A 27,557-nucleotide genomic window follows, 5' to 3' on the forward strand; every position below is an offset into this window, starting at 1 on the left:
TCATTTCAGTTTTATCTATTAGATTGGTCATTAAGGTCCACAGAATGAGAGGCCTGCTCTGCCAGAAACATTGCGAAAAAAAGTTATGGCCATTTGTATATTCACTGTCCCATTGACTCCACTACACTGTGACTACACAGGAAAAGAAGAATATTAAAAAAAGAAAAAAAGTAGCATGTGAGGGGTCAAACTGGGGGTTCTTCATGATTCTGAATCCATTGCAAGCATTTGTTTTGCATGACAAACATTCCTTGGGCTACATTTCGACCCCAGAAAATGGTGAAAAGTGATGAGTCATCAAAAAAAAGTTTAAAAAAATCCATTGCAAGCATTTGTTTTGCATGAAAAACATTCCTTGGGCAAATATTCAGACCCAGAAAACGGTGAAAAGTGATGAATCATCACCTTTTTTAACTTTTTTTTCTTTTCCTGTGTAGTCACAGTGTAGTGGAGTCAATGGGACAGTGAATATACAAATGGCCATAACTTTCTTTCTCGATGTTTCCGGCAGAGCAGGCCTCTCATTCTGTGGACCTTAATGACCAAACTAATAGATAAAACAGAAATAAAAAGTACGGCAGAAAATCACAGGTCCTACCCTATTCCTTGAGCTTTTAGGCTGGTGGGTCCCCGGCTACAACGACTCTAGTAGGCTACAATACTCTAGTGGAGTAAAAGTACAATATTTGGATCCAAGAAGCAGTGGAGTAGAAGTAAAAGCATTGGAAATTGGAAATGATCCAGTAATGTACAAGTAATGTACAAATACCTCAAAATTGGAAATTGTACAGTACTTACAGTAAGTAAATGTACTTAGTTACTTTACACCAGTGTTTCTTAAAGTGAATTCTAGAGACTATCTGGGTTCCTTATTGGGGCCTAAATTTACCCTTAGAAGCCTGTAACTTTGACAGTACAAATGGACAAATGTACACTGTCAGAGTTGACATTTCAAAGTTTGAGAACCATAACGATTGCTTTACACCACTTGTTCCCAGAATGAAAACAACAAACAAACATAAACACACTCCAATGTAATGCTGGAATGTTTAAAGGACAACGCCCACGGCCGTGCGTGCGTGTGCGGTGATTGGTCGTTGGGGACGTACGCGGTGACGTCAGCTCGTCGCTGTGATGTGATTGACACGGGGGGCTTCAGTGTTTGTGTACCGTCGACCATGGCGGAACGTGATCCTTGTGACAGGAGCAGCACTAGTAGTAGTCACAGCATGGATAAGAGCATAACTCTGCCACCGGACGAGATATTCCGAAACCTGGAGAACGCCAAGCGCTTCGCGATAGACATAGGTATGTTTCGATCACTTCACTACGACAACGCGGTTCAATGTTTTGGATTCCATGGGTTCCAGGTTGGACACAATGACAACAACACAGCATGCCATTAAGTGGAAATAAACAAGACTGAGCTTTAGATTAGAGTGATCGTATTAACTTGTCACGAAGCATGCGGTTCACCTTGACTGTTCGTCACGTTGATCACTGTGTCGCTGAAGTCGTATACACGATCAACTTTTAAGAAGTACAATGGCCCTTTAGCTAGCCCTATTAGCATGTGGGAAGTCTCAAAACACACAGGCAGCCACCACCAGTTGCCCACCTTAACTCATGTCAAGCCAAGGACCCCCAAATTGACACCTATTAGCCCGTGGACCCCCCATTTGAAAATATATGCCATTGCCACGGACCCCCAGGTGAGCCCCACGGCTCAAGCAGGGACCCCCAGTTTGACATGCATTAGGCTACGGACCCCCATTTAACGGTGTTTCTATCTCAGACCCCAGTTGTTATTGTAAAATCAATGTTAATTTTACTCTGAGAGTGAACACTCTGAGTTACATACCAGTAAGGGTCCATTTGGACAACTATCATTTAGCTGGGCTGGGGACCCCCTGTAACTCCCTCCCCCGGACCCCACTTTGAGAACAAATGATTTACACCATTTGTCATTGAACCTTGTAATGACTGTCTGTTTTCTAGCTGTAGTAGCCTGTTACTAGTCATCGCTGCAATAAATGCTGCATTGCTTTATGCAGGTGGATCCCTAACAAAGCTCGCCTATTACTCCACTGTTCAACACAAAGTGGCAAAAGTCCGGTCTTTTGACCACTCTGCAAAGGTACTGTGTGTGTGTGTGTGTGTGTGTGTGTGTGTGTGTGTGTGTGTGTGTGTGTGTGACACTGACTGAGAGACATCGTGGACTTTTTAAAACTACTATTTCATATTTTTTTCTTGCTGAGCATGAGCAAGAAAAACACTGATTGCTTCCTTGTGGCGTGAACGTTGTGCAATCTCTCAGCCATGCTTTTGTGCTTTCATTTTCGTCTAGGAGGCTGCAGAAGACAAGGTTTACGAAATATCCGTGCAGGAAGAGATCACAGCTCGCCTGCACTTTATCAAATTCGAAAATGCCTACATTGAAACGTGTTTGGACTTCATCAGGGACCACCTGGTCAACACTGACACCAAAGTGATCAAAGCCACAGGCGGAGGAGCGCACAAGTTCAAGGACCTCATTGAGAAGAAAATTGGACTCAAGTGAGTGTCCCAGTGAACTCTTGATTAAACATTCACAAAAATACTGTTTCTAATATGCTATCTGTTGTTGTTATCACTCAGGCTGCTTTTCACCATGATATTATTCTATTCTATGCATGAGAAAGAACAAAGCTTGTACAAGGTTGGGAATGAGCACAACCCACCAGGCAAATTCAGATATCTATTTGCAATGTCTGGAATCCTCTCTAGCTCAGTGGTTCTCAACCTGTGGGTCGGGACCCCCAGGGGGGGTCTCCAAATTATTTTGGGGGGGGGGGGGGTCCCCAGAGGATTAACTTAATGAACAACAACTGTAAACAAACCAACAAAATGTTTAAGTGTACATTGGCCAAATTGTCAACTATTAGAGGCAGAACGATCTACATGCTCACAGGGTTGTGAGCTTGTAGATCAGCTATTTTCACAATAGAACCGTGTTATACAAAATGTACTGTAATGCCTCAACTCTTAGTGCTCGTAGGGTGGGGGGGTCCCCACTTAAAATATGATTATTTTGGGGGTCGCGGCCTGAAAAGGTTGAGAACCACTGCTCTAGCTAACCATGATTTAACCGTCATATTCAACAAAGAATAATTAAAAAATATAAAAGTAAAAAGGGGTTTAGCACCAGCCGATATAGCCAGCCATAGGAAAGAATTGGAAGAATAGGAAAGAAGTAGTTAGCGATCCTAAAAACCTTGAGCTAATTGGCCTTTAATGTGTTGCGTTATGCCAGAGTGGACAAGGAGGATGAGATGACTTGTCTGATCAAGGGCTGTAACTTTGTGCTGAGGAACATCCCCCATGAGGCCTTTGTCTATGCCAAGCATGCCGACTCTGAGTTCCGCTTCCAGAACACCCACCCAGACATCTTCCCTTACCTACTGGTCAACATCGGTTCAGGGGTCTCTATTGTGAAGGTAATGATATCTGAGCCAAGGTTTACTTCATTTTAACCGCTTAAAAACCCTCTAGAGCAGGGGTTTTCAAAGTGGGTGACGGGGCACCCTGGGGTGCCGTGACGGCTGTCCAGGGGTGCCGCGAGATCATTTCATAATATTTGGAATTCATTTGGACGCTTGAAAAAATATTTAATATCATTTTAAGTACAAAGTTATTTTCAGTCAGTTCTAACCAAAATGGCTGTTATCTCAACCTTTTCCTCGCAACATAATCACTAAAATATCGTCACTGTCGGGCAGAAAGTTTCAAATGTTTACGTCTTTTGGTAAAGTAAAGCCCTGCTTCATCATACTAGACTGTCGCACAAAACTAGTGAAAACAGCCGATCTGCAATGTGTGCTTGTAGATCTGCTGTTTTCAATAGTTTAGTACATTTTATAGATGATAAATACAAAACGAAAGGTTTTGGACATACAAGGTTTCCACCCGACAACGACGATATGCTATAAATATAAGGTGCTGGGAGTGAAAATTATAATGTAGGGGTGCCTCGGATTAAAACAATATTTATGGGGTGCCCTGGCCCCTGAGACAAAAAAGTTTGGGAACCCCTGCTCTAGAGACTCTAGAGGGTTTAAGTGATTATGGTAAGGTGCTTACTGTGTGTGTGTGTGTGTGTGTGTGTGTGTGTGTGTGTGTGTGTGTGTGTGTGTGTGTGTGTGTGTGTGTGTGTGTGTGTGTGTGTGTGTGTGTGTGTGTGTGTGTGTGTGTGTGTGTGTGTGTGTGTGTGTGTGTGTGTGTGTGTGTGTGTGTGTGTGTGTGTGTGTGTGTGGGTGGTTACTTTCTACTGTAGTCGTGTGTTGCTAGTTGAGAAAGCTAGACTAGGCTCTTAAAGGGGTTGGAAACTGGAAATATGCTTTTTGAATTGTCAACAGATATATATAGATGTTTCGATATCGTGGACAACAATACTAGGCATTACCTTCACAAATAAGTGCATCTTTTCAGGGTTTCCTGCAGGAAAAAGGCTTGGGTAGGCTAGGCATCCCTTAATTTTGATTAATTCTTATTTTTGCCCTCAACATAGGAGGAGAAGTTGCTTAAACAAACACAAACGCAAAAGTATAGTTTGTATTGCACGTTTAGGAGGAATTTTGCATAATTTTCACCAGACTCTTGGCCAGGTGCTACAGATTTTAGGCTGGGTGGCCCGCCTGGCCAATAAAGCGCTGCAGGAAACAGGGTTTCCTTTTGACCTGCCAAATTATGTTTCAGGGATAGGGTTAGACGACGACGACGAAGATTTACTATTCTGGCCCCCCGGTTTACAACTTCTAACGGCGCTGATTCGGCTCATGCGACCTTCGCAGCGCTTGACACAGCGACTTGCTCGCTCGGCGGTGTATGGCTCGCTCGCTACCTTTGGCTCGGCGGTGTCTCACCTGGCTCACGGTCGCCTGAGACTGCACGCCTCCGTCATCTCCACCGAAAACATACGCTCCTTTACAAGAACCAGACTGAACCGGGGTGCCTTTTTGATTTACGCTTTAAAAGCACACTACAGGAAACTACAACATACTGTCCATCTAACATATAATTATCCAGGTCAGTCAGTAGGTCAGTCAGTCAGTCAGTCAGTCAGTCAGTCAGTCAGTAAATGCTACCACCCACCAACAGGGGGTGGTGATGTGCGGACTGAAGTATCAGACTAACACACACCAATCTCACAGTTAGGAATGTCTCTCTCTCTCTCTCTCTCTCTCTCTCTCTCTCTCTCTCTGCATGCACGGGTCACTAATGCACCGGGTGCATTTGATGTGTGTCTTATCTTCCATCCCCATACTTCTATTCACCTAATTTAGCTGTTAAATTATTTGTATCCATCAAAAAATATACACTCCTCCATGGGTTGCTCCTTACATTATGATGCTCCCACATATTCTCACACACGCACCAGTTACAGTTAATTTCTCCATAACCCACACTCTGCACATATCTTCAAACGGGTAAGGTCTAGTTACATTTACAGCCTAGATTTAGATTATGTTCTCCTATCTCTAGACTGACATACAGCAGACCAGCAACAATATTGTTCCACAGTCTGCTATGGTTTCTGAGAACACTGAGATTACAAACAATAATACGTACATAGTGGGCAGAAAAAAGTATGTCTGTCTGACTGCTATCTTAGACAAGTTACTTTGAAGCAATTAATTATTTTCTTAGTCCGCTTGACTTAATATTGGTTTGACTTGGGTTCATCTAAATGATAATTTCTGTTCATTGAGGTTCATATCATTTCCATTTCTTTTTCCTTTAAATAGGTTGAATCAGAGGACAAATTTGAGCGTATTGGAGGGAGTTCAATAGGCGGAGGAACATTCTGGGGCCTTGGAGCATTGCTCACTAAGACAAAGGTACCTCTCTAGCCTTGACCCATAACTATGCTTGGTGTCAGACTACAACAGTTCTTACCTTGTCTTCAAAGTCGACTGTGAATAATTGACTCAGCAATCTTTATTATTTGGTCACATAATTGTGTAAGTGCATGTCATATACTGCATATTTAAAACAACAGGAGGGGCTGTCTTGATTGATACATTCAACTTTTCAACATTGTGTGGAAGTCTGGGACAGTGACGAGGGAGTGGCATACCGGGGTGGTGGTCCCGCTTTTCAAAAAGGGGGACCGGAGTGTGTGTGCCAACGACCGAGGTATCACAGCCTCCCTGGGAAAGTTAGCTAAAGTGCTTTACAACAAAAATAAAAATAGACATGGGATTAAAATAATATTGACAGAGAATGGAACACACACATCAAGACACACATCAAGACTCAAAACATTCAGTATACAGACGAGACACAGACACATTAAACTGTTGTGGTGGAAGCTCTCGAGGAGCAAGCAAGGATGACAGACCACTCTGCGTGTTCACTATTTATTCAGTATGAAGTATACATCACAACATCCTAGGTTTAATCTACAGTAGCGAGCGCACAAGCTGGCACCAGCAATGGCTCATTATGTAGTTTCTGGGTGCTTCTTATATACTGTACCCTCTTATCATTCCATATCAGGCCGACAGAATAAAAAGCTGTTCTTACCTGCCACTCACAAGGTGTTTCAATATTCGCATCCTGCATCCATCACCACAATTGTGTTGTAGTCCTAATATGTAAAAAAAAGTCTCTTCTCTCATCTCTATTTGAATCACTGACCTTTAGACACACGAGGGCCATTTGCTGGTCATTGTGACATGTCCAGATATCATACGTGTCATCATGTTTCATTACTCTTAATATAGCATTTCAAGCAAGACAGTTACGAAGCAATCTACTAGTCTGCCCACTAAAACATAAGTGTGTTTACTCAAATACATACACAGTGTAAAATATGTATGTTGCATATCACCGTATAGTATAGAAATACCATAAGTTATAACAGCCTGTAAACTCCAGGAGCAATTTGCATTTGTTTGTTTCTTCTTTTTTCTCCCTCACCCACAAAATAACTGGGAAAACAGTGCAAAGTGTGATCTTTTTTCAGGAAAAGCCAATTGAACTTTGAACTTTTGTCTTTCAGAGATTTGATGAGTTACTACAGTTGGCCTCAAAAGGACAGCACACAAGTGTTGATATGCTTGTCAAAGATATCTATGGAGGATCGTACGGATGCTTGGGTTTGACTGGAGATCTTATTGCCAGTAGCTTTGGGAAGTCTGCTACTGCTGAGACAGGTGATGCAAGGATACTTTGCTCTTATTTGACTGACACAAATGAAAAGTCACAGCATTCATTTACATACTGTCGATACATTTAAAACTAGACATTTTAGTGAAGTCCTTCAGCGTGCACAGTAAAACATCCTCAGTGTTAACCACTTAAACCAGAGGTCTTCAACAGGGGGTCCGGGACCCCTAGGTGGTCCTCAGAGTTACTACAGGGGGTCCTCCAAATCTTTGTGTGATAGAAACCTTTGTTATCCCTTTTTATATTAACCACTTGAACCCTAATGTCCATATTCAGAGAACTTTAGCCGAAAATAGCAGATCTACAAGCTCACAACGCCTCGCAGCTTTGGCAAAGATGTTTGAGGTAGTGGGGAAAAAAGAGCACACGAAGTACAGAGTGAAAGGTCAAGTTAATTAAGTATTGACGGTTCAAGTCGTTACATATCTGATAACAAATTGACATGAATCCAAAATACACTGATGATTGTGCTGTCAAACGATGAAACTATATGGAATCTGGGGGTCCCTGCTTCATCTCTCTCTCAGCTAAGGGGTCCTTGGCCTGAAAACATTGAAGATCCCTGCTATATACTGTGGTTTGTTGGCCGGGGTTCCCCAGGGGCCTATACGTGGTCCCCTCTTTTACTCCCTCCGAAGCACATTTGTAACTCACAAGTGTTCAAATGGGACCAAGACTTATTTCTCTCTGGGATGGCAGATTGCATCTAGACTCGTGATAACGCATAATTGGCAATTCCCATTCATGGAAAGAAATAACTGGTGACTGTCTGACTTTAGGCCTTGTTGGACTGCAGCCTAGTTGTGTTACTGTTGAGAAATGTGGACATGGCATTGAGCCAAGATATAGACACTCTCCCTCTGTCATTGAACCATTTGTGATTTTTGTGAAGTGGGTAAACCTGTGGGTCTGAAAATGACTTAAAAACTCACGTGAACTCTTAACGTTTATCCGTCTTCCGGTAAATTACAAGTACACATAATATAAGGGAAACTAAAATAAATAAAACACTCCTATCCTGTTAAGTACCTGTTTTGAACATTCAAAAGGGGCTCCCTCCTCGTTCTGTTTGTGTTTCTGATCAATTAACACCAGTGCATTCACAGTAGAATGAAACTAGTCTGAATTTTCCCTTTTAATAATACTTTATGTCTATTTATTTTAATATATTGTGCATGTATGTCTAACATCAAATCCATAGAATTCTCCAAAGAAGATATGGCCAAGAGCTTACTCCACATGATCAGTAATGACATCGGGCAGCTGGCCTGCCTGTACGCCAAGCTCCACAACCTCTCCAGAGTCTACTTTGGTGGCTTCTTCATTAGAGGTCATCCTGTCACAATGCACACTATTACCTACAGTATCAACTTCTTCACCAAGGCAAGGACTCCTCTTCTGCTTGCTGCTCTGTATTTCCCCTAAAGGCCTCTCCATACTTCGACCGAAACCGCCGTTTTCGGTCAAAAGGTCCTTTTCTACCATAAAAAGATATCCCACGGGACTTCTGAAAAGCATTGGACCGAACGAGAGTTCGGAAACACAACTCATCGAACATTTCGGTCGAAGTATGGAGAGGCCTTAAGTGTTAGCTAAACCCCCCTCTAAAACACAAAGAATGATAGTTTATATCATGGATCTTGGATTTTGGATCTTGGATAAAAAAAAACATTCTAAGAAATATGTTTTAAAACCCCCAAAACCGTTAAAGTATAGGCAAGTCTCCAACTCTCTAAATACTTAAAGGCATATTTCACTTTAAAAAAAAAATCTTTTGGTCATTTTATCGTATAATCAAGGTTTTTGTGAGCATCTGGACAGATTTTAAGTTGCTTGAATCAGTATTTGATATTCATTTTATCAGACACGCCCCCTTCCCATACAAACCCACTGTAACTTCAAACTCAATTTTAATGATTATAGATTCGTCAAAAGTGCCTGTCCTTTTTTCTGGTGACTCCTGACGCCCTCCTAATATGTGAGCTGTTTTCATTCTTTTCATTAATTTTTAATAATTCTTTATTGTATTTAATTATTTTCATTTTCCCCATAAATGATAACAAATAATTGAAAAAACATATAGAAAAAACACGGCCAGCTCACTTATTAGGAGGGCATCAGGAGTCACCAGAAAAAAGAACAGGCATTTTTGATGAAACTAACATGGTTAAAATGGAATTTTAAGTTTCAATGGGTTTGTACAGGAAATACTGAATCAAGCAATTCAAAAACTGTCCAGGGTGCTCACAAAAGCCTGATTAGACGATAAAATGAACAAAGGTTTTTTTTTTTTTTTTCAAAAGTGAAACCCCTTTAATCGTTTTGCCCACCTGGAGTTCCTCATTATCATCTTAACTCACTTAGCGCCGAGCGACTTTCGGGGCGACTAACTAATGATGGCGTTTAGTGCCGAGCGACTCGGAGCGACTTTTATATAAAAGCATTGTTTAAGCTTTTAATTTGGGTTGATAGCGGAACGGTTAGCTTACCTTCGACTAGCATACAGATGAAAACCGTGAAAAAAAAGGATACGATTATGACGTCACCTTTAAGCCATAGCTTCCTGTTTACGTAGGCCTCTGTTAGCCGCTAGGCTCAATGCAAACCATCCGACCCTCACGTAGCTTCACTAGGTCGGAATTTGATTCGGAAACTTTCTGTGTGGCATCTATATACGTTCCGATGCCCATACCAATGGTGGTTTGAGACGATCAAGCACGAATTGAGCAGTATTGAGCTCAAATGGCGGCCCGCGGCCTGTCCATTGAATGTCAATGGAGAGCATGTCATTGTACCATCCTGTTATCTCCTGAACCTTGTTTTTTATTCTGACTTAACATGGGACCATGGAAAGTGTATTGGCTATGGCTCACTCTAGTGGTCATCTTGTGGCATTCGCAGGCACGTGTACCTGCTTATGTAATGTGATTTTGGGGATTCAATATAGCTATTTCCTGGCGTTATAAGCGCAGATTCATATTGAAATCTGGCTCGCTCGGCGCTAAGTGAGTTAAGCCAATGTGAACAACTTTGTTTTAGTCCAGTTCAGGCCTGTTATCAGCTTAGTTTTGTTGCTTGTTGTTATAGGGTGAAGTTCAAGCTCTGTTCCTGAGACATGAAGGCTATCTTGGTGCCATTGGAGCTTTTCTCAAAGGAGCCGAGGAAGACAGTAAGGGGAAAAACCCTCACAGAACACAATTTCCCCTCCAACATGATTTAGTGGCGTTAATGCCAAAAATGTTTTTGGAAATTGTGCTGCAAAAGTTTGACAACTTGCCCCATTGATTTTCGCAACATCAATGTAAATGTGTTGGTGGAAATGTACTTTTGTTTATATAACAGAATTTTACTTATTGTCACATACCGCAGATTAAAATAATTGTTAGTTTCATTTTTGGAATATAATAAGCCTGAAACTGTATTGAGATTTTCTAACTCGTTCCTATTTCTCTACCCTTCATCTGTTCTACCTCAGTTCTTGCCCATTCCACCTCTCCCACACTTACAGCGAAACCGGAAAACGGTTGGGAAACTTGGTATTACAAAAATAAATCAACTTTCAATTTCCCGAGATCAAGTATGCATAACATCTCAGGCTTTAAGGGGTGAAAGTATGGCCTATCCTCAATCCATCTACTTCTGATTATTAGGGCTCCTTTGTACTTCTTTCAGTCCTCCTATGTACTAATTGTTTTGGGAATAGGACCATTTTGAAAGAAAAGATTGTTGGATGTTGTACTACAAGAGCGCATAAAGCCCGAAAGTATCTGAGATTCACTTGACTTGATGATAACTATTCTGAAATATCCAGAGATCTTAATGATTAAAAGAAATCGAGCAATGAATCAGAAATCATTGAATCATCACTAAAATGTAACAAAAACAACCAAACAAAATCCAAAACCTAGATTCTGAGCGACTTTGATAAACAGAAAAAAGGAAATACATTGATAAAGCCATAACTGTCCCTTGTCTTTATTTAGATCCCAACCAGTACAGTTGGGGGGAGAATTATGCTGGGAGTTCTGGCCTCATGAGCGTCTCTCCTGACATGAATCCCATGCAACGCGCACGCAGCGGAACGGTGAGTGCACAGCCAATGACCACTGTTAAAAAGAATACTTCAACGCAAAATGATTATTATTTTTTTTCCATTAATTACTCATCCTATGAATGCTTGAATCATTTGGAGAGTTTTTGTGACGTATTCCTTCATGGCGGGTGAAGAATCGAAAATTAAGAGAATAAGATCAACAGCAAAAAACTATAGTAAAAATACTGTAACATATTTTATCTGTTTATAAACTCTAAAATAAATCTGACAGTATAATCCATGTCTCTTTACCCGGCCTGTGTTCTCATGACATCCGAATCACAGCTGGCTCCTCGTTCTTGCATGAAGACCGTTTATGCCATACATTAATAGATAACAAAAACTCAGTTTGAAGTGGAGCTGTGCATTCGAACAGTTCATTTCATTAAGCTATGCCCTGTGTGTAGGTATGCGATTTTTCAGATTATTATTTTTAATATAAACAAATCGATTAACCACTTAAGCATTATTTTGTCCATCGTGTCCATCGTGCACGATCGGACACGGACCATGCATTGTGCGTATGTACGTCGTTCACAGCTTCAAAACAAAACAAGAACCATGAACAACCGTCGCCCCGTTCTGTAGTTGCGTCCCATTTTGTTTAAACAGAGTGTAAATGATCCCAGGGCTGGGAAGGACGATATCTGCTTCCGGTTCTGGTTACATGTTAAGTATAAATAGGGTGGTTAATAATGGGTTCATTGAGATGCTGTGTTATGTATTAAAGAAACTCTAACGTTTATCGATATAATTATCTCTAAGGAAATAATCGATAGTTGCAGCCCTAACACACACTGACATGATTCAGCCATGGTGATATTTATAGATTTACAAAAGTTTTTCCTCATCATTTTCTTGACTTCAACCAGAGCTGTCATTTTGACCACGCTTGTGGAAATGTCACCGTCATTGAATTTTCGAATCCGCAGCCGTTTCTTGAAATCATTTGTCTTTCTTTCATATCTGACAGTCCTTTTTTCATTTCCTCTCCACAACTCTTCATACCTGTGTTTGCCTAACCTTTTCCTTCAGTTCCCTGTAAGTACTTCCTCATGCTTTATGTGTGTGCGCTGGTTTGATGAGATGTCACATGCTCAGTGCATTGCTTTCTAGCAATCTTGACTAGCATAATATTCGGTCATGTTAGGATTCGGAACTGTCTCATTTATTCCAAAATTTAGGTCACAGTTCTATAATTGCTTTGTAATTTTTCCCAGCTGCTAACTGCAGATGCTGTAGTGATCGCTTGATTTTACCTGGTGTTTTGAGTTGTTTTGTTGAAATCTTATTAAGATTATAATGTGGGGAATTAGGCTATTAAAGGGCTATTTCACTTTGTGAGCACCCCAGTCAGTTTTTTCTGGCGTGTTTTCAATTAATCTAACGTGGTTATTAAATGAAGTTTCAAGTAACAATGGTTTTGTATAGGAAGGGAGCGTGTCTGTTAAAATTTATTTCAAATATCTCAATACTGAATCAAGCAACTTAAAAAACTGCCTGGGGTGTTCACAAAAGCCCACATTGTAAAATGGCCATGGGTGTGTGCTGTGTGTGACGTATTCACTGACTGCACTTTCCTGAATGCACTTTTAAAGTACTTCTCTTTGGTGATTTTTTTTTTCATGCAACACAATCGTGCAATGAAGTATAGGGTTTAAGTGGTTATCTTGAGTAGGACTTGAGAAGGGTGTGTTTGATGCATCTGGGAGCATACATACAGTAGATATACACGTAGATCAGAGAGGTCTTCAACAGGGGGTCCGGGACCCCTAGGGGGTCCTCAGAGTTACTACAGGGGGTCCACCAAGTCTTTTGTGTGATAGCATGCCAGTAGTGGATCCTTTTCTTAAATGGTATGTATTTTTTATTTCACAATATACTTTTTCTGACCTTTTTGAATCTCACCTAGAATTATGAAAAAAACCAATAACTAATAAAAAACTAAACACAAACTTAAGCATTTCCACAAGATTAAAACTAAACTAGCAAACCGGCTTTAAAAACAAACTGAATGTACCTAAAATTGATAAAACACAAAGTCAGTCGGGTGGCTGGCCAATGAGGCATCTACGTATATTATGTCATTGTGAGAGAAAGTGAGCAAGGCTTCATGTTGCGTCGTCTCGTCTTTGCCTCCAGTTTGACATGTTGGAGATGGATCGTCTAGAGAGGAAGCTTGTGAACCTGCCTCTGCTCCAGGACCCGTCCTCATACATCCCAGATACAGTGGACCTCTCCGAAGACGCCCTCGCCCGGGAATACTGGCTCTTCTGCTTCGAAGAAGCCCTGGACGGGGTGTGTGATGATGATAGTTTGTTTTGTATGAGTCCAGGGGCGTCACAAGGGAGGAGCCTAAATTATTTTATACTTTAGCTATTGAAAAATAGCAGATATACAAGCTTGTAGATCTGCTATTTTTGAAAAGTTGTGAAAATATGTGCAAATCTTTGAATATATGTATTTTCTAAGCAAACATTTGTAACTCAAATTTTGCTTCTGGGGGGGACCCTGGAACTAAATATTTTGAGATGGGGGGTCTGTGGACAAATATCATTTTGGGGTCCTTCACATGAAGAAGTTGAGGCACCACTGACATAGAAACAGTTTTTTCAAAAAACGGAAGAAAATAGCAAATCTACAAGCTCGCAGCGCGGCACTTGGTGCCGCACTGTGAGCTTGTATATCTGCTATTTTTCAATAGTTAAAGTACCCAGGGCCCAGAATTTGGTGCGACACCCCTGTATGTGTCAATGCTGCTCTTACCCTCTGCACTACCGCCAAAATTTACTATATTCAGAACAGCGGTCTGTTTGCTCTTACGTCATTCTCAGGGAGTGCCTACCCCCTTTACACCCCTCATTTTTATTCAGCGGAGCCAGGTGCTCTACATTTGACCATGTGTGTTTGTCTGTCTGTATGAGATGGCATAAACTTCTGCAGCTGAATCCAATACAAAACTGGAGACGGTAGTAGTAGTAGACTGGAGTAGTACCGCCTGGGGGCGCCTACTGGTCCGGGTGCATACCACTTAGGCATTGCCACATAGGCGTCGCCTGTTCGATTCCCGATCCGGACGACCTTTGCCGCAAGTCACTCCCCGTCTCTCCCCACATTTCCTGTCAGTCTACTGTCCTATCAATAAAGGCATTTATTGAGGGGGGGGGGGGGGGGTAGTACCGCTTGAACACCAGCATACAGCAAACAGAGTAGGCTAGGCAACGCTTACTCGGTGTGATTTCCCCCAAACGAGGGTTTTGGTTGAATTGATTTTGAAAATGATTGTTGCTAACTTGCCAAAATGACAGACTGCTACAGGCAGAATTCTGACAAATAAAGTATATTAGTTACTGCATATTTACACCATTTAGAGATTTTCCAAGACGCCACAAAAACTATGGGCGTTTGTCGACCACAGACACTAAAACACAGCCTGACGTCAGCTTTTATTCTCGTGTGTGTGAGAGTGTGAGACAGACACTGTCCTTTAACTCCCAGCATGGCTGATGAATTGGACCTTTGTGTCTTTGAACAGGTGGTGAAGAGAGCTGTGGCCAGCCAACCGGACATCCCTGAGGCTACTGAGAGAGCCGAGAAGTTCCGTCAGAAATACAGACACAAGCTGCAGACCCTCCGCCATCAGCCATTGTAAGGGTTCTCTCTCTCGTCTGTGCATGTGTCAAATGTCGCACAGACGATTGCTTTTACACATTTGACTACACTGCCACAAAAATATTAATAGAAGTAACTTCTTGTATAATTTTTAAATGAAGTAGTTAACTTTGAAATGTCCAAACTGCTGTTCCTCAAACAGCAGAGCTGCCTTCCTGTCATCCCAGTTCCGTTGTGTGTTTTGTGTACATTTCTCTCTTGCTAATGTAGAGTGCTTCTCTTCTCACCTAGTGCTTATGGATCCCTCACTGTCAGAAGTCTCTTAGACACGAGGGAACACTGTTTAAACGAGTTCAACTTTCCTGATCCATACTCTAAGGTCTGAGTGAAATCTATCGATCTCTCTTCACTCACTCTCTCTCACTCACTTTTTCCATGTTTCCACTGCTCTATGTAGTTCATCTGTTCCTTGTACTAGAACTGCTCTTATGTCTAGATCTGCTCTGTATGTCAGTTCAGTTTATTATTTTTATTTTATTTTTTATTTGTTACCTCAAATCTGGAGTAGTAAGCCAAAGGGGAATTAATCGATGACAAGTAGTCTTTAACTTTTTATCTTGGCCTCAGTAATTACAGCATTTCGTAGTATATGTTTTTTATATATTTTTTTCAGTGGGAAATGGAAACTGCATCTCATACAGTTTGTCTGTGCTCTGTTCCAGATCAAACAGAAGGAGAATGACATGGCTCTCAAGTACTACCAGACTATTGTAAAGGCCCTGGAGCTACTGAGCTGGGAGGAGAGGCAGTTTGCCCTGGCCAGAGGAGTCCTGGCTGGGAACGTCTTTGACTGGGGGGCCAAGGCTGTGTCTGAGTGAGTAGATTTCATGGTTTCAGTGTTTGTTGGTTTTTCTTTAAATTACAGGCTTCAGACAGTCATTTAAATCGCCTTGACATGTTTGCAAGCAATAACTGGACCTCTAAATCAGTGGTTCTCAACCTTTTGAATTCAAGGAACCCCAGTTTGATATGCATTAAGCCACAGATATTTGATAGATTATTTGTTATCTTTGAGTCTTAGGACCCCATTCTACACTGTACAATCCTCTTTGGGCTGTGGGCAGGTCAGAACCCCATCGTCTTGTGACATCATCGATTGCCAATCCAGCTTATAGAAACGGCAGGCTTTCTATTCCTGAAAAGTTGCAATTTTAAAGTGGAAGCCATTGTTCTTGCGATAATAAAAATCTAAATATCTTTTTCAAAAATATTGATTAATTATTTTTTTGGAAAATGATGATGTCACAAGACGATGGATTCTGAACTTCCCACAGCTCTCCTAGGAGACTTGGACTGAGTAGAAAAAACATTTTGATATTTTATCATGAACATTAGTGAGGACCTATTATATGAAGACAGGTTGAAAAGTGGTGAACTACTCCTTTAACTATCAATCATTTAGCTGGGAACCCCCGGAACCCACTCAAGTTCCCTGGTGGTCCTCAGTCCCCACATAGAGATCCATTGCTCTAAATGTTGATTAGTTTGTTGCCACAGTTTGTTGGAGAGCTGATAGAATTGCCAAATGTAACACCCAAAACCAAGGATTAGTGCATGATTGGCTGGTAGGTTATTTTGTAAATTTTATGTAAAAAGAAAGTTGAAATACAGAATCAGTAATTAAGCTACAGTTAATGAAGTCTGTATAACAAGCCTGTATGATTTCATGTATTTATTTATTTATTTAATTATTTATTGCTCCACTGTATGAACAAAGCCATTTAAATTCACAAATTGACTGGTGGACACCTGTGCAAATCTTCACTGTTGTTCATTTACGCAGTGTTCTAGAATCCGATCCCGAGTTTGGCTTTGAGGAGGCTAAACGGCAGCTGGAAGGTATGGAAACTACTCTTCTCTTCATCACCATTTGTATTTTTACTACATGAAATGGTATCGACCTATAGTTAGCATTAGTGAGGATCGATTTATGGGAATAAGGTTGGAAAAAAAATTTAAGAGTTCCTATAAGCTATTACTAGTACACTTAAGTAATATTGAAAGGTTTTTATACAATATAGTTTGGTATATTAAATCACACTGGCCTATTGATTTAGCATATCTCTACATGCATGTTTCCTCAGAGCGGCCATGGCTTGTTGATGGCTATGAGCAGTGGATCGAAAGATTGAAGGTCTGACTTTTGCTCACCTTTGTCTTTTTCTCGACATTAAAATTAAAGCATTTATATGATCGTGTTAATTTAGCACATAGAGAAAAAGTGCAGAGGCTTTTTCGCATATGTCTGTCTTGCTGGAATGCAAAATGTAAGTGTCGCAGCATTTGAACGTAGTCTATCCTGATTTTCTCTTACAGGGTCCTCCTCACAAGTGTGCCTTGTTCTTCGTAGATAATAGTGGAATGGACATTATTCTAGGGGTGATGCCCTTTGTTAGAGAGCTTCTTTGTCGTGGGACAGAGGTAAGAAACCATCCCTAATATAAATTATTGTTGCGTCGGGTGGAAACTTTGTATGTCCTAAACAGTTACTTTTCAGTAAAATGGAGAGAAAATAGAACCTTTGTTACAATGAATCCATTGTAGTTATTTTGTCACAAAATCTTAATAATTTTCATTGGTTCAAAAACCCCCACACACTTTCACTTTGAAAAAATGGCATATCGCAACGCATTGTGAGCTTGTACTGTAAATCGGCTATTCTCACTGCTTTTGCATGACACTCTTGTTTGATTAAGTAGGACATTCATTTGTGGGGAAAAACATACAAAGTTCAAATATGGAGATGCAAGGTTTCTGCCCAAAAGTGACGATATGTGTGTACTGTAAAAGGATATTTTATTGTGCAGTTATAACCACTTAAACACTATTATACTTCTTTTCTCTAGACTTGGTGATCAGACTTGAGTTTGCTGTTTGCTCACGTTTTTCCCTCTACAGCAAATCCCTTCTCTCAAAAAAAGCCAGATCAGCTATTTGTGGGTGATGTTTCCCCGTAATGAATGCTGGGGTTCAAGTGGTTAACCGGTGTCCTCCATGGGGTCTATACATGGCACCCAGCTGTTTTACCCCTCTACACCAGGGGTCTTCAATGTTTTCAGGCCAAGGACCCCTTAGCAGAGAGAGAGATGAAGCAGGGACCCCCTCTACATGTTGTATAAACGTGTGATGGAGATTCTCATCGATTTCATAGATAGATTCATAGACTTGTTTGACACTTAACCACTTAAAATCATAAATCGTTGATACTTAGTTTGCCAAAAATAGCTGATCTACAAGCTGCGCGAGGCGTTGAGAGCTTGTAGATCTGCTATTTTTGGCTGCTGTTTTTGGCTGAAGTTCTCCTCAGAGTATAGGGATGCGAGGATAAAATAACTAACCTATCACACAAGAATTTGGCGGCCCCCCTGCAGTAACTCTGAGGACCTCCTGTTGAAGACCCTTGCTCTACACCAAACCTCTTCACTGAAAATAGCTGAGCTTGTTGATCAGTTAGTTTCACAGAATGTTCGCCAAATGTTTGCCTGGAATAGGGACAGGGCCACTAGGGTTCATGTGGTTTATCACTTATGCACTATCTCCTGGTTGTCTTCATAGGTTGTGCTGGCCAGCAACTCGGGTCCAGCTCTGAATGATGTGACAAATGGTGAGCTGCAGATTGTGACACAACGAATAGCTGAAATGGATCCTGTGATTCAGTGAGTATTGGGAATGCTTTTAAAAAACAAAGGCAAAGTTTAATTGTCTAATTGCGTCTTACGGTCTCCTCCAACAATGCTCTACTTCAGCGGTCTTCAAACTATGGGTCCGGACCCAAAATAGGGTCGCGGGAAGGTGCTGTTGAGGTCCCACTTTGGCAGACAAAAAAATAATGAATATATTTTATCAACGCTTAAAAAAATTTGAGGTTGCGACCAGCGACCTCACATTCACCTCACAGCGAATGGACGTTCCTCTCCCTTTAACACACACACAAACACCGCTCCGCCCCCAACGAGAAGTAGTGAACAGTTTCCTCCGAGGTTAATAGCAGACCCATTCAACACAAGCCCTGTTGAGGCTTAGAGACACAAACTGATTTGAACTGAACAATTTTCTAGGATTATGTTTAATATCAGCGGATGGTTCAAATTCATGGACCACTAGTCCATTTGGTTCCATCTGTACCCTTGCGGTGTTAAATTTCGATCGCGACGCCATGTAGGCTAACATTACCGACCGGGGCTCGCTCGGAGTGGGGACTGAGGAGATCATTCCAGAATCCAGACAGACAGACAACCAGACCAGTTATCCAGAGTTGGATCACAAAATCCTTGTTGCAATATGTTAAAGTACTACTAGTAGCAACATATTTTGGCTAAATGCTTATGGGGGGTGGTACAAATAAGTGGTCCATTTAGAACCATCTATATTCTGTACCCTTGCAGAGTTTTCCATCGCAAGGGGATGGGGTGGCTTTGAAATGGGGTCGCCAAAAGAAATCCCTCATAATATGGGGTTGTGCTAGAAAAAAGTTTGAGAACCCCTGCTCTACTTCAATACATTCTGCAACGATACAGATTGTATCTGGTTTTATAAGAGTCTAATTACACAGCTCAAGAGCTTTCCGATTCCCAATAAAGATCCACGGTTGTGCATTAATGGTTGGGTGGCCTTGTGACTGGAGAAACGTCCCATTTGCATAAATGTCACAGGTTTGAGCAGCACAAACCACAAATGTGTCAATCGAGAATCCACGTGCCTTGTCAAAGTGTCCTTCAGATAGACTGTAGGAAATGGACAATTAAATTGGCCAAGAACATTTGCATAGAATTGAGCAGCTGCCAGTGAACACTTGGGTGTAAAATGACTTGCTCAATGGCACACGATGCTGGACAACCTGGGATCATACCGGGAACTTTCGATACCCTGGCAACCGTTCTATGTGTTAACCAATTATTTTAATAAATGATTGTCTTTTTTTTTTTTTTTTTTTTTTGTGCTAGCCCCTCCAATATGTGACTTTTGTGTATGTCCATGTATAGCCAAAAATAGCAGATCTACAAGCTCACAACGCGGCGTTGTGAGCTTGTAGATAGGCTATTTTCAGCAAAGATATGTATGTTACAGTATGTTTGGGTAACTCAGGACGTTCATTGTAAGAGCGCTTGTTTTGTCGTTCACCACACACTAATCACCACCAGATGGCGACGACAGCCATTCACTAGTGCAGGCGCTGACGTCACTCGTTTGCGACTCTCTTTCTTTATTTACGAGCCTAGCTCGGCGGTGTTTAGCCATTAGCTTAGCCATTAGCTTAGCCATTAGCTTACTATGAGCGTTTATCGTGGGCTTGCCCAGGCCTTACGGCCTGGGCATAAATATAACGATTGCATTCACCACGGCTTCGTAACTCGCGCGGCGCTCCGCCGGCCGCGCGGCCCTCGCGCCGCTTGCAATGTCGTGGACAATCGAGCGGCTCCGCCTGGAGGACGTTGTTGTGGGCGACCGCTTGTTCCGCCTGTGCCGCACCACGAGTGCTCCGTTTCTCGACCGTACTGTTTCTCTAACAAACCGTGACATGTACACCCCTATCTGTATGTCTCTTTTCTGTTTGGACAATATAATGATGTGACATCATGTGGGTCTATACATCATCATCATCATACTGTACTTAGCGTGCTACTCGAACCCACACTGTTTCTTCAGGAACAATATTTTCTAGCGTGAAGTGAGCACCGCTCATGGGTGTGATTTTCTTTTTATTGATGAAATTGATTCGTTAAATGAACTGTGAAACCCTATAGACATTTATCCCTCCTGAGCCAATGCCTCTTTGCTCATTGCAATTGCTTCCGGGTCAGAGAGCCTTGGTGAAAGTGTAAAATGTGTTGATGTTATTGTTGTGCAGGTCGGGGTTGAAGGAGGACAGGCTGACATTAGTGCAGAGTGGCTCCAGCTCTCCGTGCCTGGATTTGAGGTTAGTCACACTCACCTCACACTCACACAACACCGGTCATGTTTGATATCGTTACTGTCGGTCTGAAGCTTTTTGTCTGCATATTTCAACTTTGTTTTTTTTCGTCAATGCCCTACTTTGTCAGTATATAGACAAATAGACAAAATAGACACTCTACAAGCTCACAAAGGCACGATGCAAGAGCATCGAAATTTGGACAGTGGACAGTGGACACAGGTTATTTTTTGTTCCATTTTCTGAAGTAACGGTTTTGGCCATGCAAGGTTTCCACCTATTTTTAACTGTTAATTAAATGTGAGCAATTGAGCAACATGAACCCATACTTGCAGGTTCCAAGTGTTTGAGAATGTATGTCATTTTTATTTGATAACTTCTTGGCCTTGTTTAGGGAAATGCCCAATGAAAAGATGTAAGAAATGAGTCTTTACATATTTTATTTTTTATACAAATTCCCCCCAGAAGGTTGCAGTAATTGAGAGCATGTGAAACTGCTTCAATGTCTACTAATTACATGCTGTAAAAGGTGCAGATACATTCCTGTGAGTATCAGGAAAAAGGGAATATCCACACTCTCTGGAGTAGTTTCTTGTTTCATTCAATAGTTTAGCACAACAGCAGTCTCACTAATAGACGGACTGGTTTCGGCCTGTGGCCTTCATCAGCGTCTCAAAACTCATGTTTTGAGACGCTGAGGAAGGCCACAGGCCGAAACTACTCCAGAGAGTGTGGATATTACCTTGTTCCTGACATTCATTAGAATCAGCACACAGTATACAAAAATACTTTTTTACTCTCGTAGAGAGCAAGTCGTCTCCAGACAGTATTGAACCGGCTAGGAGAGTTGTCCGAATTCCTGTGAGTAACATGTTCCATCCTCTGTCTCTTCCTCCACTTCCCAAACCCCACCCCCTCAGCCGCTTGGACAAGGTGCTGGCACAGGTGGTGCGGGAGCGGAAGACCGACCTGGTGGTCATCGAGGGCATGGGCCGGGCCATACATACCAACTACTACGCCATGCTCAGCTGTGAGAGCCTCAAAATGGCCGTCATCAAGAATTCTTGGCTGGCTGACCGGCTGGGTGGCAAGCTGTTCAGCGTAGTCTTCAAATATGAGGTACCACGCGGCAAACACCAAAGCAAGGACCCTATGGCGCCACCGACGCCCTCGTGAGCCCAGGAATGTCATGGTTCATTAGGACGAGGGCCTGAACCTTGACACCTGATATCAGGATGTGATGACGATGGTGATGGTGATGATATTACTGCCACTTGGTGAATGACTGATGGTGTATAATTAAACAGGTTTTAAAGGTAATCCTGATCAGGGAGATTTTTCTTTTACATTCTTGCTCCATTTTGGTTTGATTTCTTTGTCTCTGCTCAACGGCTGTGCAAGTAGTTTGCCACCATCTCTGATACCCACTGCCCTCATTCCATGACTTGAGGACCGCTGTCATTGGATTTGAAATTGTCTTTGATCAATCTGGGAACCCATTCAGTGTTTTTGAATCTGTCTTGAGAGATTAGTCTTTGATAGACTGGAATGTTATGATCTTGAGCTTTTAGACAGCAGGCACATTTTATAGACATCATCAGCTGATGGCACCTGTCTAAAGCACATCCGCTTGTTACCATACCAATGCCACGCTTGCACAATGAAGATGCTTTAGCCTGTGTGTGTGTGTGTGTGTGTGTGTGTGTGTATGTGTGCACACCACTGTAAAGCGCTTATTTCACAAAAAAAGGAGAAGAAAATGTGTGGCTAATGTGCCTTGAGGCTAAGGTTATCATGTAATGAAAGTGTCATTCATTACAAATGCAACCAGCATGCTTTTTAATTCCTGTTGCAGGTTGCATATATATTTATTATCTTCTTAAAGCAATTTCACAGTCATTTTTACTGAATCAATTTGTCTCCTTTTTCATCCAATTACTGCCAATGGTTAAATTGAGGTCATCAAATGGTTAGGTGTTATAATGTATATTACTATTACCTACAGTGTTATGAGAAATTACGTCATCCCATGAAAACATTTGACTTTTCAAAACGTTTTACAACAACAAAAAGTGATCTGAAATGCTCACAACGTGTCAAATCTTGAACTTGTAGATTGGCTGTTTTACACGGTTTTCTTTTCTAAATAATTACTTAAACTTTAAGTGGTTATGGAAAAAATGTACGGTATTTATTGAATATCATGTGGCTGAAATATGTGTTTCAATTCGACCTAGAGTCATGTGTTGCACATCTTGCCCTCTCTCTACCTTCAGGCTCCTTACCTGTTAACCAGAGTAGTACAGGGGAGGAGAATAGCGTCACGCTTTGATCTCGCTGCAGACCGGAAGTTGCGTCGCTGGAGCCTGGTTTCATTCTTAACAAGCCTCTGCTGCTCTTCAGCCCCGTTCACCTCCATTCTATTTCACTTGCTGGTAAGTAGACTAAATCACGTCTTTTTCACCCTTTTAACGCATTCACGGGCCTCTCCAAGGTAGCCAACATTATTATTTCACGTAATCGGTTCTAGTTAATGTTTAATGTAAGACATTTGACTTTATTGACTTTTAAATTATTTACTTTATTGACTTTAAAATGTACTTAAATTAACTTGGAGAGGCCCGTGAATGCGTTAAAAGGGGGAAAAGACGTGATTTAGTCTACTTTCCAGCGAGTGAAAATGCCTTGGTTACAATGGAGTTGTACGAGGCTAAAGAGCAGCAGGAATCCCACCAGACTCCAGTACGCTAAATAGTGACGTCACGTCCGCTTTCCACGCTTAGAATGGGAGTCAGCGTAAGTGCGCTTTCCACTTTTCACGGTCAGCTGCTGCAGTCGTCCTGAAAAAAAGAAAAAAAGATTTCCTGGGGTAATTTATTTTTTCCACAGCACTGTTAGTAGCTGGTAATGTTGATTCAGGGAAGTTAGTTTGAACAGATGTGAGTAACAGCACTTTATCTTACAGTGGGTTGTTTGGGCTGATTTGGCTTTGTTATTCCACAAGGCGGCAGTGTTCAACTATGAATTAAGTTTTTGTGTTTTTCCTGAAGGTGCCTGATGTCAGAGTCAACACTGCATATTTCAGGTTTAAATGATTTTGAATTATTATTCTGTCATCAAAACACCTTGACATTTTTTGATTTGTTGTTTTTGTTAGTGAACCAATGGACTGTTGGGCTGAAGGCACTAAGTGGCACAGGTACATTACTGTCACGATGATATTGGAATGTTGAAATAAATACACCTACATACAGTAGATTAAAGATACATTTGTTTAAATGCAATAACACCACACCACTTAATTTAGTACAAATGCTACACTGTGAGATTGGAAAGTGACTCACTAATGTGTTTGTGATTTGACAAGTTCACTTCAAGCTGATGAGATTTTGTCCTGCCTTGCTGTCAAAATGATTCCCAAAGCTATATTTGTGTGTCAAGTGGACTCACTTTTGCGATAATTGCATTGTCATTTATTTTGTACATAATACATATATGTGATATATAGTACTTGTGTGTATATAATTCATTTGCATAACTTCATACGCTGACAAAGCACAACTTTATGTATTATATTCTCCAGACAATCAGTTTTAATTAAAAGGTGAACACTTATATTTTATTCATTTCATTTGGTTTGTGTATTATGTTTGTTCATCTTTTGCAACAGTAGCAAGGGAGTTTTTGTGTATTATGTTTGTTCATCTTTTGCAACAGTAGCAAGGGAGTTTCAAGGAACTCGGTGAACTAGGAAGAGATTGGGAGAGCTGTGAAGTGCCACATGCACCCATATTTAAAGCTTTTAAACTGAACCCCTGAAGCTAGGCAACTCAGTATGTGGTAGTGGATGCCTGCTGTGCGCACTTGCTGGGGAGCTGCAAGCTTATAATGCATGAAGGTGCCTGGCAGGGGGTCTTCCAAAAACCCTGCTACTCCTCTCCCTCACTAGCTCCGCTGCCGTTGTGTTTGGGGTAATCTGTCGGAAAAGTCTGCAACTTTTAATCTGCATTTTATTTTAGAATGTTCTTTTTGGAGTCTGTTTTTCTCTAAAATCATCACCACTGAAAAGATCCGGGTCAACTTCCATTTTCTTAATTCTCTTTTAACCTGACCTGAGCACAACGTGGCCACGTTTTGCTCACAGGAAAAATGCTGTTTTTCGGGTATTTGAAATGCCAAGATGTTAAATCGTTTTCGTAACCGTCTTTGGTAGTCATTAGAAACTATACACAAAATAGCATAGGAACAGAACAACCCACCCATCTATGTTTTGACTTTAGTGTACTGTAGATGTGTCCAATGTTAACATAACCATGTTGTATGTTATCTTTTCAAATGTTGATAAGATTATGTACTGTATACACTTAACATGGCAGCACACAGAGAGACAGGCTCAATAACCCCATTTTAACTGCTGCAATAGGATTAGCCTCCTTATACAGAATGTTGACTTTGTAATTGATCTTCTTAAGTCGTAGGAAAACCCCATAAAGTCCCGTTTGGTTCCAGGCCTTGGGAAATTGACAGTGGTGGTGACTACAAATACTGCCATAACATTAATTACTCTAGCAGAGTAAACCGCTGCATTAACCTTTTGTTGACATTTGAGTAGCAATAGCAGTAATTTGTCATGTCAGGAAAAGTGAGTGATATTCTGTGTAAACAGACTAGCTTTTGTTCAATTAACATCTCAAAATGCTTTCCCTTTTCATGTTCTATTTATTTTATTTACATTTGTTTCCACAAATTAAGCTAATGAGCTCATTGAAAAACTGTTTCATGGTGATGATTAACAATAGAAACGACACAATCACATACTCAATTCAATCAGTTCAAGCCTGGACTCTAAGGCAAGTTAAACTCTTGACCTCACGAAGAGCCTAGGTCCGAAACATTGTCAATAAATGTATTGGAGAGCATGTGAGAGTGCGTTCTATTCTGTATCTGTAAATAGATATATATGTTTTGTATTATGCTATTCTAGTCCAGCACCCTGACAAGTGATGTGTATATTCTATCAGCTTGTGAGTTCAACAATAGTGTAGTGAGCCGTATTGCAGTTTGGTACCCCACCAGTACCAGATGGGTGGAATTTGCTGGATTAAGGAAAATTGTTTAATTGCGACAGAAGGTCGCAGTAAACTATGAAAAACGTCAGGTTGTCAGTAACGCCTGTCAGATCCCGGGTAATGCCTCAATATCTATAGCTGACCTACAGTATGACATCACATTGTTGTGACATCACATTCTGTCCTTGTCCCTTATATGTCCATTTACAGTATGGAGGTCCCTGATGTCATCAATATCGAGCCCATAGCTTGGAATGCCCCTATATGGACATATTTTGTGAGTCTCATGTGGTCTATCCACCAGGAATTTACTGTAGAATTATGTGTGAGACACATCCGGAGAACAGCTGACATACAAGCTCGCGTCGCAGATGCGACTGTTGTGAGCTTATAGATCACACTTGGCTCGGCTGAGCCGCCGGAACTGCCGCCCATCTTCTGTGCAATGCATAATCGGACGTTGGAAACTTGTGGAAAATATAAGACATCTTTGATGTCAGACGTCAGTCATATCCATATTTGGGAAAATATTTAGTCCACATTTTGTCCAACTTAAACAACCAACCGAATTCCGTCCTGCGCGTTTTCGCCCCCTAGGCATCTTACTGGTATAGAAGCTACAGCCAAAGAAAAGCTAAACTTTTTTGCATTAAAACTCTACTGTGATTGCCTAAACTAGGTGCTCATATTGTCCTACTGTAGGCAGAACAGCCAGCATTCAAACCCGGGTCTCCTGCGCAGCAAAGGGCACTACATTCAAACATTGTCTGGGGAAGATATATTAGGATTTTGGTCTTCAGGAAGAGGTTCTAAGCCACTCTGCTACAACCCTTAACCATCTAGTGCAGTAGAAGGTTTTTGCTACATTCCCTGGATCACTTCAACAGGTACTATGATTCAAACCTGTGACATCTCTTTCACAGAACTGGAGTTAAACAAAATGCTAAAAAGTAATCTGACTGGAAATGTGATATCACAGATGCACGTTAAAAGATGCACGTTAACAATGTAATGTTAAAGAAAAAGAGTGATTAATTCTTCAAGCTGACTGCTAAAAATGATTCCTGTCCTGACATTGTACCCTCCACCTGATCAGTGAACAGGTTACCTCTTCCAAAGGAATTCAATCTGTGAATTTAAAATATTTGCAATATTCACACAGACAGCAGAGTATGAAGCAATAGGTAGAAATACCTCAATACAGAAGCAAAAAGAAAGCATGTTTTATTTATCAAATGATTCATATCAATGTTTACTCAAGGCTTTCATATCATCACATGTACAAACAGACATCTCTCTCCCTCTCGTGAATACTGAAATAACTGAGCTGTCCTGTCAAATCTCCACCTAAAGGAATAAAGTTCAAAAGTGCACACTTCACAATGCAGGATATTTAGATGTTGCTCAAAGGTACACCTTTGTGCATGTAGGCTGTAGTGTGGAGGTTCAATTAACTCAATATATGCACCGCTTGTTAATTCAAGCAGCTTCATGCCAATTTGTTGACATTGTAAGCGTTTTATGCGGAAGAACAAAGAAAGAAAACATGCAGTGTCTAAATGTCAAACTATCCCATTGAGGAATCAAAACAATAGGCATTACA

The 27,557-nt window shown here is 41.2% G+C and overlaps 1 protein-coding gene across 3 annotated transcripts; it reads left to right on the top strand.

Annotated features, from left to right (window-relative positions):
* Positions 1–1,176: 1,176 nt before the first annotated feature.
* On the top strand, positions 1,177–24,512 carry pank4 (pantothenate kinase 4 (inactive)). Of its 3 annotated transcripts, XR_013962116.1 has the most exons (20): positions 1,177–1,308; positions 2,055–2,137; positions 2,348–2,556; positions 3,293–3,476; positions 5,784–5,876; positions 7,043–7,196; positions 8,411–8,592; positions 10,297–10,378; positions 11,193–11,293; positions 13,445–13,600; positions 14,838–14,950; positions 15,206–15,293; positions 15,637–15,788; positions 16,758–16,813; positions 17,059–17,108; positions 17,291–17,395; positions 18,530–18,630; positions 20,823–20,891; positions 21,806–22,583; positions 22,668–24,512. XR_013962116.1 is itself a non-coding variant. In XM_080727775.1 (19 exons), exons 1-19 carry the CDS (start codon positions 1,179–1,181, stop codon positions 22,059–22,061), a joined length of 2,364 nt encoding a protein of 787 aa, XP_080583901.1. In that variant the 5' UTR covers positions 1,177–1,178; the 3' UTR covers positions 22,062–24,512. The 3 variants fall into 3 exon arrangements, 2 of the variants coding, with proteins under 2 accessions (XP_080583901.1, XP_080583902.1); XM_080727775.1 differs by having other exon boundaries at positions 21,806–24,512; XM_080727776.1 differs by having other exon boundaries at positions 15,646–15,788; positions 21,806–24,512.
* The last annotated feature ends 3,045 nt before the right edge of the window (positions 24,513–27,557 follow it).

This window comes from Nannobrachium achirus (assembly GCF_963921795.1).
Source record: "Nannobrachium achirus genome assembly, chromosome: 6".
Taxonomy (NCBI): Eukaryota; Metazoa; Chordata; class Actinopteri; order Myctophiformes; family Myctophidae; genus Nannobrachium; species Nannobrachium achirus.

Excerpts from the sequence above, each read along its gene's own strand:
- pank4 (XM_080727775.1), top strand. The coding sequence starts at position 1,179 with ATGGCGGAACGTGATCCTTGTGACAGGAGCAGCACTAGTAGTAGTCAC. Across the intron at positions 8,593-10,296 it reads GTATCAACTTCTTCACCAAG|GGTGAAGTTCAAGCTCTGTT; the intron begins GCAAGGACTCCT and ends TTGTTGTTATAG. Across the intron at positions 18,631-20,822 it reads GAAATGGATCCTGTGATTCA|GTCGGGGTTGAAGGAGGACA; the intron begins GTGAGTATTGGG and ends ATTGTTGTGCAG.